The sequence below is a fragment of the Dama dama genome, chromosome 12 (assembly GCF_033118175.1).
Source record: "Dama dama isolate Ldn47 chromosome 12, ASM3311817v1, whole genome shotgun sequence".
NCBI lineage: Eukaryota > Metazoa > Chordata > Mammalia > Artiodactyla > Cervidae > Dama > Dama dama.
In genome coordinates, this window is record NC_083692.1 from 96460047 (window position 1) to 96473777 (window position 13731).

The following is a 13731-nucleotide window of genomic DNA, read 5'->3' on the forward strand; positions in this document are numbered from 1 at the left end:
TTAGCACCCACACATACTTCAATTAAAAATAAACAAATAATTAAAGTAACAATAACATGTGTTGTATTGATTTCCTGAGGCTGCCATATCAAACTGGCACTAATGTGATGATTTAAAACAAAGAAAAGTATACTCTCACAATTGTGGCGATCAGAAGCCTGAAACTGAAGTATTGCTGGCTTCCAGGTGATAAAGAATCTGCCTGCCAACAGAGGAGATGAAGGAGACGTGGGCTCCGTCCCTGGGGTTGGAAGATCCCCTGGAGTAGGAAATAGCAACCCACCCCAGTATTCTTGCCTAGAGAATGCCATGGACAGAGGGGTCTGGCAGGCTGCAGTCCATGGGGTCGCAAAGGGTCAGATACGACTGAGCACTCACACGGGGATGGTTCTCCTGGAGGCTCTGTGGGAGAATTTGTTCCACGCCGCTCTCCCAGCTGCTGGTGGCTGTGGACAGTCCTTGGCAATCCTTGGCTAGTAGAAGCATCACTACAACCTCTTTGTCTTCATATGGCGTTCTCCCTGTGTGTCTGAGCTCTCCCTCTTCTTTCTCTTCTAAGGACACCAGTCATTGGATTTAGGGTCCACCCTAAGTCCAGGATGATTGCTTCTTGAGATTCTTAACTTAATTACATCTCAGAAACCTTATTTCCTAGTGAGCTTGAATTCACGGGGCCTGGGAGTTAGGATTTGGACGTGTGTTTTGGGGGATACAGTTTTACCTACTAAATATGTTAACACAGACAACACATTTTAAAATGAAAAATAGAAATATTGCCCAAATAAAAATTTAGTGATAAGGGTCATATTGCTTTACATTTGTGTGAATCTCTTTAATATCTAGATTCATACAAGAAGCTGGGTACTCATCTGCTTTTACATTTAATATGTTATATGTTGTTTTGGTTGAGATGTATCATGAGAATCCAACCTCTCTTAGATAATCTCAGACCCTCTGAAGGGATTTCAAAGGCTCCCAAACATCTTTGGAGCACACTTGGAGAATCACTGCTGTAAAGTATATACTTTAAAGTATTTGCAAAGTGGAACTTCTAGGTCATCCATGTATCTTCCACTTTATTAGATGATGCCACATTGTTTTCCAAAGTGGTTGTGTCAACTTACATATCCACCAGGGATGTACAAGGGATCTTGTTGTTCTATTTACTCACCAACATCTGGTATTGTTGTATTTCTAAAAATTGGTCTATCTGCCTTTCTGGTGGTGTGTGCTATATTCATTATGGCCTTAATCTTTATTCATTCATTCTCTGTATTGCCACTCGATCCATGAAGAAATGGAGGTTTAGAAGAGCAATGTTACTTGCCAAAAGTGAAGAGTAAGAAAATAGAATCCAAGTTTTCTCCTTTGAAACTCAGTCTTCTTTCCACTCACAGGTACAAATACTACTTCTTTTTCTGACCGAGTGTTACCGAAAGCGAGGTACAGCTGTTTGGCACTAGAAAGCTGAAACTCAAGAGCAAGATTGGTTGGAAGGGAAGGTTTGCTTTGTTTTGGAGACTGGCAATCAACAGGGAGAGGCAGACTTGTGTCCAAAGGCCAAAGCCCCACTGACAATGAGTGAGCAAGACCTTTTAAAGGGGAGTCTCAAGGGTGTATAGGTGGAGGGAGGGGGCTATACATGCAGAAACAGCAGTCAACTTTGACAGTCTTCTTGAAATCAGTCACACAGTGGTCTGGTCAGTGTCATCTTGATTGTTTTAAGTACAGTAAATCTTCATCTCCAGTCAGTCTGTTCCTATTCCTTTGATGCCAGTTCTTGGAATCGTGGTAGCTTATGTCATGGGGAGTTTGTGACAGACAGGGAGGCCTGGCGTGCTGCGATTCATGGGGTCGCAAAGAGTCGGATGCGACTGAGTGACTGAAATGAACTGAACTGATGTCATGGATACAGTCTGGTCATCATGTAGTTAATTTCTTCTAACTGGTGGGGGTTTCATTTTCTACAAGACAGCTCAAAGGATATGGCTCAGAATATTATCTATAGCCCTTGAGAAAGAACTAAAGGTCCTTGACATTGTTTAATAACTAAACTTTGTTATTTTGTCTTGTCTGTTTTCCTTTGTTTCTGCATTTTTTTCACTTCTCTGATTAGATTTATTTTTGACCAAAGTATTTCTACAGACTAAGGGCAGGCTGAGGACATTGGGAGTTGAGGGAAGGGGTTGTCTATCCTGGGAAGGCCCCATAGGGTCCTGCCCCCGTTCACTTGTTCTCAGAAAGGTACAGTCTCCCCCAAACCTCATTTCCTAGGGGCTCCTTTTCCCCTGAAGAGGCTTTGGGCACCCAAGGCCATTAAGGATCCTACATCTCTCCATCCCCCTTTCCATAAGCCCCTCTTCCCTGCCTGGTTCCTACCCACGTGCTTATTATATGCTGCTTATTATATGACAAGACTCTTACACAGCATTTTTCAAATAGTAACCATCTGGGTTAAGTACTATCATTATCCTCATTTTACAGTTGCAGACTTTAGTCTTTGAGAGAGAGCTTAAGCAGACAGTTTAAGGTCAAGCGGCTAATAAATAACAGAGTAGGGATTAGAAGTCCTGAAGTCTTGTGGTCAGAGAATTCGCACTCCCAGCAAAGCTGCTTCCCCTCAAATTTGTTCTTATTCACAGGAAAACTCTACGGAAATCGCAGAGCGCTCTCCTTCCGGGCACGAGCCCCTGACGGCCAGGAGACCCCTTCCTCCCTCCCTCCCTCCCGGCGGCTCCCCCGGCGCTCAGTGGTTGCAGAAGCACGCCCCACCTACCGCCGGCCACGCCCCCTCTCCGGGCCCGCCCCGCCACGCACGCCACGCTGGCCCCGCCTCTCGGCCCGGGGTTGGCGGGGGCAGAGCTGACGCCTCGCGAGCTTCCACGTAGGCACTCCAACGCCTCTCCCCGCGGCCCGGGGCGAGTACATCCGGGTCGCGGGAGCAGGCGCCCCAGGCCCCGCCTCGTCTCCCCCGAGCCTTAGTACCTGCTTCCGGCCGTCGCAGGCCTTTTCCGCCTGTTTTCTGCCGGCCCTGTTTCCGCTCTCCGGGTCGTTCTGGCCTCTGCGCCCTGGTGCCTCAGTGCTTTCCGCCGTACCCAGGGACTCCCTCTGCATTTCGACTGTCTCCGGGGCTCGGAGCCACGCGGCGGTGCGTCTTGGCGGCGCCGCCCGGACCGAGGCCCGCCGCGCCGCGGCGAGTTCGCGCAGACCTGACCCCGTGTCTCCCCAGCTCCGTTGAGGCCGCCGCCTCGGGATGCCCTGGCTGGGGTCCGCGCCGCGCTGGGCGGCCGCCGCGGGCCGTTGGGGCTGCAGGCTGCTCGTGCTGCTGCTGTTCCTGGTGCCGGGCCCCGGCGGCGCCTCCGAGATCACCTTCGAGCTGCCGGACAATGCCAAGCAGTGTTTCTACGAGGACATCACGCAGGGCACCAAGTGCACTCTCGAGTTCCAGGTACTGCGGGCGCGGGCAGCTGCCGGCCGCAGCGCGCGGGTCCAGGGCCGAGGCCGTTTGCTCTTTCTGTCTCTCATTTCGGAATCACATCTAGGTAGCCGGTGCAGGCCGTTTGGCTTTCCTTTCTGAAACCTCGAGCATTAGATAGTTAAGAACAGATATTAAGATACATGAATTCCAGAAATGCTTCCTGTGTGTGTGACTTTTCCATCCATTCTCTAATGTCCTTCATTTTGAACTTTCTTCCTTAAGAGCTGAAAAAAATATTACTTCTGTTCTATAGTGCCCTACGTCAGTTCGCCACTCTCTAAACCACACCTCCATTTTCATCGTATTTCAAGTGCTGCCAGTATTTGACTCCATTGCTTTTCAGCTTTTCCATGGATGTTAGAACTATTGGTTAATGTCCCTGTCGTTGGAAGAGCTCTATTCCAGACCAGATGACCATCTGCCAGAGGTTTTGTAGAAGGAATTGCTGTGATAAGTAAAAGTCACTTTTTCTTTGGGATTATATAAAAGTGCTTATTTAACAGATGTAGTTTCTTAACTTGGAGAAGGACATGGCAACCCACTCCAGTGTTCTTGCTTGGAGAATCCCAGGGACGGCGGAGCCTGGTGGGCTGCCGTCTGTGTGGTCGCGCAGAGTCGGACACGACTGAAGTGACTTAGCAGCAGCAGTAGCAGTTTCTTAACTTGGTTCATTTCAGTTCCGTTCAGTCGCTCAGTCGTGTCCGACGCTTTGCGACCCCATGAACCGCAGCACGCCAGGCCTCCCTATCCATCACCAACTCCCGGAGTCCACCCAGACCCATGTCCATCGAGTCGGTGATGCCATCCAACCATCTCATCCTCTTGGTTAGAACATTCTTTACTCTCTTTTTTACTGATGGTTGACTTCGCATATTTGAACAGCTATTGAGTACTAGGTGCTCAGAAGTGAAGAAAACATACGATCGCTGCAGTCATTATTGCTTCTCTACCCATCCTACCTTCTTTTCTTTATTAGTACTAGTTCATTCTGTAAAATTGTGCTTTAAGAGCAGTAAGAATAGGTGATAAACGTTCTGGTCTTTGGGATCTCTTGGCTTCCTTTAGGAAGCGATTTGATACCAAACTGTAAAGGATAAGTTATAAATGCTTTGATAAGGAGAAAGAGGGAATGGACTTTGCAAGGTCATTATGGAAACCGTGACTGGGAATTTGAAGAACTGTGGTAATTACGACTAGAAATTTGAAGAAATACTGCAGCTGGGAATAAGGAGCCAGAAGAAGGGAGGTCAGCAGAGGCCAGACCATGTAGTGCCCAGCTGGTTGAGTTAAAGATTTTAGTTTTTCTTGAGAGTATGAGACGCGATCTTGGGGTTGTAAGCAGTGCAATGGCAAGTTCTAAGTTTTCTGGGTAGCTGTAGGGATATTAACTTGAGCAGGTAGAGAAAGTATTGAGAGCTGCCAAGTAGATGTATCAGTAAAAGACTGATGAGGAGGCTGTTGTAGTGATTCAGGCTGAGGCTAGGGTGGTAGCAGCAGGGAGAAGGAAAGTGAAAGGTGAAAGGATGGGAGATACTCTTTTATGTAAAATCCACAGAAGTTGGTGGTAATTTGGCTACAGTGAGTGAGGGAGGCCAAGGATGACTCTAGCTTGCTTAACTTCATGAGGACAGAAGACATGATGGCAAGAATTGTAACATAAAGTGTCAGTGAAAAGTTTTATTTCTTTGAACTTAAATATTTCTTGACTTCTGCATGCAGATGCTGTGCTTGGTGGTGAGAGTACTATTACGGGCTAAAAACTCAGCATCTGTTGTGTGGCAGACAGTATACCAAGCATTTCAGGTGTAGTATTTAATTCCCTGGACAACCCGATATGAGATGGATAAAGCTTTTTTTATTACTCATTTACTAGTGATACCCAAGTCCCAAACTGTAGCAGTAGCAGAATTAGTATGCAGTTCTAGGTTAAGTTCTTAACTGTTGTACTACCTCTGAAAGATAAATGAGGCTGACCTTGACCTCAGGGACCTGACAGGCACATGGTCATGTAACATTAAGTGCAGTAATGAAAGTACACCCCAGGTATTGTGCTGGCTGAAGATGGAGAATCATCAGGGGAAATTTAATGGAGGGTCTGCTGTGTGAGCTGAGTCTGGAGGGATAAATAATAGTTACTCTACAAGCTGGCAGAGGGGGAAAAGGACTTCCTCAGCAGATATGTTATGTTTGTGAGACTTAGTTCCAACAAGCCTGAAAATTAGCCTGAGTCGGCACTGAAATATACTGAGTGGCAGTGTTGCTTTGTAATTGTGGATCTGAGGACCTCAGGGGCGATTTATACCAGTTGGTCGGCTTGTTCATTGGTAACAGTGAGACTGGTGATGTGTACGTGCTCAGTGTGAGTCCCCCGAGAGTCTGCTACTGAGAATGGTTACATGGCAGAAATATGCTTATGTGAACAGCAAAATATAAAAAACCCTGTCAAGACTCTTGTTTAGGGCTCACTAGTTCCAAAGTGTTCCCTGTACACTGGATGGTTCCTGACCCCAGAGGGTTTACTCTGGCCTCGTTCCTCACAGCGAGGACAGGGGACCCCGGACTGACATCTTGTGTCCTCTTGCCATGAGACAGCTTTTGGCTATGATGTTTGATACTGTAGTCTCTTCCTCTAATCAATTGTAGATTTGTAAACATAATCGTATTGGGTCCTGTGCTTCTTTAGCAAACAGACCCTGTGTAACTTGTCACTGTTAGTGCAGAGACTTGTTCAGAGAATTCTGGCATTCTGGTGTTTTTGGAACGCAGTGAGAAAGGGTATAAAAGGTGCTGAGACTTCCTTGAGGAAGTGCTGGGGAGCAGTATGCTGTTGATGACAGGTTTGGGTTTTTCTGTAGGCCACAGGAACTAGCAAAAGGTTTAAGACACGTGGGGAGGGAGGTGTTACTCTCTTCTGGTGGAGATGCTGCCAAATGTGCTTCAGTGCACAGGGCAGTGCAGCCCCTGCAGCAAAGACTGTTCACCCCAAATAATCCAACTGAGGTTAAGAAACCCTGGATTAGACAGAAGAGGGACTGGGTTCTGGGAAGACCTTTTAGGAAGTTGTGGCAGTAGTCCTGTCTGGACTGTGGATCAGGAACAGAAGAGATGGAGTGAATTTGAGAGAAGCAATAATGTCGACATTTTGTGACTAAACTGGGCAGGTAGGGACACATCATTCAAAGCGATCTCGTTTCTTTCTTACATGATCAGACGGATTGTTAGCCCCTGGTGGCTCAGTGGTAAAGAATCCGCTTGCCAATGCAGGAGATGCAAGCGACATGGGTTCAATCCCCGGGTCGGGGAAATTCCCTGGAGAAGGAAATGGCAACCCACTCCAGTATTCTTGCCTGGGAAATCCCGTGGACAGAGGAGCCTGGTGGGCTACAGTCCGTGAGGTTGCAAAAAGTTGGACATGACTTAGCTACTAAACAACAACAGTCTTTATCTGAAGTAAGATTATTTGTTTTAAAGTTTGGTAGAAGAAAAGTGGCAGGATGATCAGTTTTGGTTCTGTTTTTTGTTTGGATGTGTGTTTTGATTATTTAAAGTACTATGGTGTTAAGTGTGAATAATTGGGTCTGTAAAATGCAGTCAGTATTTCACCTATAGGAAAGGTTGTTCACTTTTGGTGAAAAGGGGAATACCCAATTGACAAGACATCATTTTTGTGTCAGATGTTATATCTCTATGTTAATATTTGCCTGTTCTACAGTTTCCTAAATGCCCAGTTACATTTCATTTAATTATCAAAATGATCTTGTAGTTTAGTTATTCATATCTCTTTAGTGACAAAGGTCATGTAAGTAACCAATCTTCTTTGAAGTCCAGAGTTTGATCTCTCGTTCTACAAATCTAGAATGTCAATACTGTGCTAGACCAGAAGGGTCAAGCTTGAAAACCTCAACACGTCCAGTGGTGGTGGGAAGCCCTCCTCCCGGTGTCTCTCCTCCTCGGGGGACACAGGCACCCTGGGACTGTTCTGTCCCCTCTTCCTTATAGTGTTTCTCCTCTTTACTCCTTTGCTTTTTTCTCTCTTACACTTGCCCATTTGTGTAATTCAGATGGCTCAGATATGCTTATGCTGAATAAGCATAACCCCTTGAAAATAGTTCCAGAGTCCTCTTCAGAAGCATTTCACCTACCTCTGCTTTCCTGTTAAATACAGGCTTTGCAGATGAACAAAAGATTTATCTGCTTTTGCATTGTTCTGTTTTGGCTTTCCTTTAATCACACATGTTTAAGCAAAGTAGTTTAATCATTCATGCTTCTCTTGGAAACAAGTTTATAATAATGATATACTCTTAGAACAACCCACAAGTCAATTCTCTTCAAACTGTAATTCAAAACAAAGTATGCATCAAATTCCATATAACTGACCTATAAAAGAACTTAATAAACACAGCCTGTTTGTAATTTGGCAGTAAAATGAGTTTCAATTCTATACGTATAATAGCATGGGGTGTCAGGCTAAAGACTGACCTACTTTACGGCTTCACTGAACAGTCTGTGAGTGCCTGGATCATGCTAATGGGAAACAAGATAAGGAAATTTGGGGAAGGAAAATACTACGTGGCAGTTAGCTTAGGGTCAAGAGTATAAGTTTGGCATTCAGCCTCTTATTAGGTGAGTAATCTTGGGTAGATGATTTATTTTAACTCAGGTTCTTCATTTGTAAACTGAAGGGGAAATACCCTCTTGTAGGGTGGTGGGGACAATTAAGTGATGTAACTGGAACGTGTTGGTTCATTCCCTCTCCTGTCATGAGGAAGTGTGTTCAGTTTCTGTAAAGCTTTAGTTGAACTGAAATCTGCCTCCCAGGACCCATCCACTGGTAGAAATCAAGAAACATAAATTGGCTGTGATTGTTTTAAAAACCTTACAGCCGTTCTAACAGGAAACCTGACTGATTTCTCAGGCTTGTTACCTGCAGTGGTGCCTTCATTTTCTGTTTGTTTTCCTCTTCTGTAGGTTATTACTGGTGGTCACTACGATGTAGACTGTCGACTAGAAGATCCTGACGGTAACGTGTTGTACAAGGAGATGAAGAAGCAGTATGACAGTTACACCTTCACAGCCTCCAAAAACGGGACATACAAATTTTGCTTTAGCAATGAATTTTCTACTTTCACACATAAAACTGTATATTTTGATTTTCAAGTTGGAGAAGACCCACCTTTGTTTCCTAGTGAGAACCGAGTCAGTGCTCTTACCCAGGTAATAAAAAGTCATATGTTTAAATGTGGGAAAGGGCATAATATAATATGCATTAACTCATTGATGAAACACCAAATTTTGTGACTTTAACGCAATCTTTAAGACCTGTCTTAACTCTTACAGTATATTAGGCATTTCACAGAGAACTTCAGACTCTTTTAGTGAAGACCAGTTTTAAAGTATTTTATGAAAAGAAAATAGACATTAAAATAGGAGGATCACTTTGGTAGAAACGTTATTGACAAAGGAAGTTTAAAAGCCTAAACAGTGCTCCAACATTCTGAAGCATTTTCTGTAATCTATGGAGGAATGTTGCTACTGTAACTTAGCAGGTTGATATAAGTGGAAGCAAAGTGATGCCATAATTAATATATACCTATGTATCTATTTGCATACACACACTTTTGTACAAGTATTTAGTGTTACGCAGACTGCTGTTAAAATAACTTGTGCTGTAACTGAAGGTTAAATAGTAAAGATTACTAGTAAGTCATCTAACAAAAACCTAAAATAGTTAAGGTAGCTAAATTGGGTTTTATTTTGAAGAAGAGTTTAATGAGAGAAAGATAGCAAGAGAAATTTAGAGTCAGTGAACAAATACTGCTCAGGTGATGAGAAGGGCTATTTTATTTCTAGTTCAGATACCGTAGGAGCTCAAAGTATGCCTAAAAGATACTCAGTTTGGTTTCCAAAAGAATTATTTACCACTTTGCTATTAAAACCTTGAATTGGATTTCCTGTTTCCAGGTTCCAGATAGTCTCTTGACCAAGATTACATAGTGATAGAGGCACTTTTTAAGAGTGTGTCAGAACCTTAATTCATAAACCTATTATAAACATTAATAAGATGTGTTCAGATGTCCTTATTTTTAGTAATGTTCTTTTTATTTTAGCATCATGTGTGAACAGCACTTTGTACAAAGGTTTTTTTGGGGACCATTGTTTATAACTCAACCTTGAGCAGCTTTAATTTGTGTAATACAATAGCTTGCTTTAAAAACCTAAGTAGATAAATGCTTTTAGGATCACTTAACTTCCTTTATTTGTATCATATTTTTAAGCTTTTCTTATTTACATTTTTCCACTTTTAAAAAGTCTCCTATAAAGCAGCTGTTCATGCAGTAGAGTTTAAAAAAATTACCAGCTGAGAAATGGCCAAATAAATGGTGAGTGAGTGAGTGAAGTTGCTAGTGTTTTGCTAAATCACCATTTTTTCACCATTAATAAATAGAATGACTATAGTGTAAAGTAGATGGTGTTCGTATATAAAGACTGGTGGGGAATTTTATAACAGATAGATCTGATATCCCCTAAATCTAATCATTCACAAATGCAGAGATAAGTAGATATTAGCATGTCTTCTGATAAAATGCAGTAAGTCCATTACATTGCCTGTGTGGTATTCCCATTCAGAATATTACAGCTGAATCCCATGAAGTCTGTGGCTCCATAATTTATAAGAAATACGGAGGATAGAGGAACACCAGGGGAATAATCAACAAAATCCAGAAAGTGGGAAATGCTAATGGAGAGAGGACCCCATTTTTTCAACAAGTAGATGGGAAGGGGGTAAAAAAACAGGAAGAAAACCTAAAGATTAAAGAAGACTTGAAAGACATATCAGCTAAATGATTATATTGACCTTGTTTGCCTTCTGATTGGGAAACAACTTTTGTTGAGGTGTTTGGGGAAATCTGAACACTGTCTTTTTTCCTTCGGGTCATGCCATGTGACTTGCGGGATCTTAGTTCCCTCCTCGGATCAAACCCAGGCCGAGACAGTGAAAGCTCTGAGTTCTAACCACTAGATGGTCAGGCAATTTCCACTGGCTTTATATCTGATAACTTTTAAGGAGTTATTTTTACTCTGTTACAGTGCCACTGGGATTATATTTTTTAAATTGTTATCTTTCAGAAATAAATATGAAATGTAGAAGTATAGCTGAAATGGTAAAATATATGAGATATACTTTAAAATAATTGGAATGGGGAGGAAGATAGGTGAAATAAGATTAGCCGTGTTTCATTATTGACATGGGGTTCATCATTCTAGTCTCTATACTTTTGAAGACATGAGAACATTTCCACTTTGAAGGTAGAATGAAAAAGAAAACTAACACTACCTCAAAAATTGTATGAATCCATGTAAGTAGTTCTTTAATTTCTGTGATTTTCTCTAGTTCAGTAATTCTTAACCTGTGCCCTTTTGTCATGCTTCAAGAATTCCTTGAATGCTCTGAACTTGTGTCAAATCCTTGTTTTTATACATACTTTTCAGAGGAAGAATTCTTAGACTGTTCGTCGTTTTGAGACAACAGAAAACAAAGAAATGCTAGAAGCACCTGTCTACCTCTTACTAAAACTTAGGAATCATTCTTTTTAGTACATGGTGATCTTCCATTCCTAGGAACCAAAACAAAACAAGAAGCAAAAAAGTTTGAGTATTCTAATCAGTAAATTCAATTTGTAGACCTCCTAATCTCTCATGCTTTTTAAAGAAACTTTCTCTGAAATATTTTTGTAACTATTCCTTTTCTACTTATTTTGGTAGAATTTTATTAAGTGCTTAAATTATTTTCTAATGTCTATTATTAAAATTACAACAAACTCATTTTTTTAAAACTCCTAATATGTGGTTTGTGATGTGAAATAAGTATAATATAATAAAACCTGTAGCTAACTACCAGGATTAAATTTTCAGCAGTAGAAAAATATTAAACTGGTTGTTTGTATACAAAAACCAGAAAAATTAGACTCTTAACCCTTCTCAAGCAAATAGTGTAATGTAGAAAAAGGTAAGAGGTCATCAGATGAAGGCCCACTGACTCACAGTGAAAGTAAGACTTACGTCCCATTGAGAACGTATATATTGGTTTTGTTGACTGGAATGAGGGAGAAACTTACTTAACGAAGTGGTAAATGTGGGGGGGAAAAGTTCCCACTTTGAAGTTTCAGCTGTTTTTAAGATACTTGAAATAGCTTTGACTGACAGTCTACTTTTATGCCAGGTTTTGCTTATTTTTGTATATATATGGACTTTGACTCATATGCATATTATTGGTCAAATTTGCTGACCTGCCATTCTCTTCCTCCTGATTCTTCCTCTTGGAGAAACCTGGCCTTAACACTGTGTCGCCACCAGCCCTCACTGTCTCGTGGGTCCCCTGCCGCCGTACAGATGCCGTAGCTGCCACACTGCAGTTTGGGGCAGCCAGCTGCCAGGCATCCTGGTGGGAGCGAGGGGCCAGGACCACTGACGCGAATGAGTGAGTGAGTGAGGGCCAGTGCAGTGGGATGTTAGTCACGTGAGGACTTGCGATCAGGTTGAAGGAAACGATGGATATGCTAGATGGACTGTACAGAAAGTAGGAAACCTACTAACTGAAACTCTTTCTCTTTAGATGGAATCTGCCTGTGTTTCAATCCATGAAGCTCTGAAATCTGTCATTGACTATCAGACTCACTTCCGCTTGAGAGAAGCTCAAGGCCGAAGCAGAGCCGAGGATCTAAACACGAGAGTGGCCTACTGGTCAGTAGGAGAAGCCCTCATTCTCCTCGTGGTTAGCATAGGGCAGGTGTTCCTTCTGAAAAGCTTTTTCTCCGATAAAAGAACCACAACAACTCGTGTTGGATCGTAATTTGAGAATTGATGCACCATTGCCGCTGTAATATTGCTGTCCTCTAATTAATTTTAGGTACCGAAGAACTTAATATGGCAACATTTTTAGAACCTTACTCATACACTTGTTGTGGGGGGGATGTACAATGCATATCCCCAAGCTGTGGAAAGGACACCTTTTTTTATTTGTAAAGGTAGAAAAACCTTGGAACTTATTTTGGGCTATTCATAAATATTCAGCACAATGATCTATACTTTTCTGGGTTGTTTCTATCTACTCTTGGCACACTAAACTTTGGTAATTTTGATTCCTCTTATCCTTTTAAAAGTACTTTTCTTGTAAGCAGTGGATATTTTAAACAAAGCCTTCAATTTAATGCCGATGTGTTGTGGAGGAGGAAAATTACCTTTTAGTTGTTTATAGTAAATAAAGTTTTGTTTTTAAGAAAACCATATGTGATTAACTGTAGCCCAAACCCTATTCTGCATTGTTTAATTTTATGAGGAAAAAAATCTACTGTAGAAATGTTAGTTAATATTGATATAATTTTAAATTGACACATCATGGTTTAATTTATTTCTCAGTAGCTTGGAAAATGTCATTTTGTTGTTTGGGTTTATTCTATGATCTATGACCAGATATGTTAATTTTTTTTCATAAAGACAATTTTACCACACAGGAGCTAGTATGTTTCAGTAACAGAGTTTACAGAGACCTTAAAAATCAGACTGTTGTTAACAGGTAGAATAATTACAGAATAATTTAAGACACTACAATGGGGAGCAAATGACATGAGAAAACTTTTAGTGAGTTATCAGCACACATTACATTTTCAGTGCTTTTACAAAGAAAAAAGGTGATCTGTTTCATTAAACATTGAATTGGCTAATTCTTGTTCTAATGTGGCTTTAATGTCGGGAGTCACTCCTAGCTTTAATTGACAGTTGTTAATATAAAAGTAAAAGTGTAACAGTGCCATACATTTTATTCTAGTGGGTGTGATGCACTGAGAAGTTAGGTTCTTTGGTTTTTTTCTTTCTTTTTATTCTTTGTTTTTTTGGGTTTTTTTGTTTGTTTGTTTTTTGTCTTGCACATGTAATTTGTACAATCTCTCATTTAGCAGCCCTAAGATGATTTAAACATTTAGAATGCTGTGTGTGTGTTTCTTGTTTGATAATCTTCATTGATTGTACTGCATTTAATGAGTATTAAATAGTGCATTTTCTGTACACTATAGGATTTAGTCTGTGTTTGTATTTTGTAACTTGCATAGATTGAGCTGACTGAAATAAGATTTTGTTCCAGGTATCCTAGGATAGAATACAAGATGATGCAAAATTGTGTTTAAAGCTCTTATGCTGTTTAAAAAAAAAAAAATTACGACTGCTTATTGCCATGTTTCTCCCCCCACCTGAGAGTG

At 41.5% G+C, this 13731-nt stretch overlaps 1 protein-coding gene across 1 annotated transcript in view; it reads left to right on the forward strand.

Annotated features, from left to right (window-relative positions):
- The first annotated feature begins 3026 nt into the window (after positions 1–3026).
- The window catches only part of LOC133066779 (TIR domain-containing adapter molecule 2-like), a 43248-nt gene continuing 32543 nt past the window's right edge, over positions 3027–13731 (forward strand). The window contains exons 1-3 of the mRNA XM_061158184.1: positions 3027–3448; positions 8447–8692; positions 12093–12224. Of these exons, the coding sequence (XP_061014167.1) occupies positions 3254–3448; positions 8447–8692; positions 12093–12224 (573 nt within the window). The 5' untranslated portion in view covers positions 3027–3253. The remainder of the gene's footprint in view (positions 3449–8446; positions 8693–12092; positions 12225–13731) is intronic.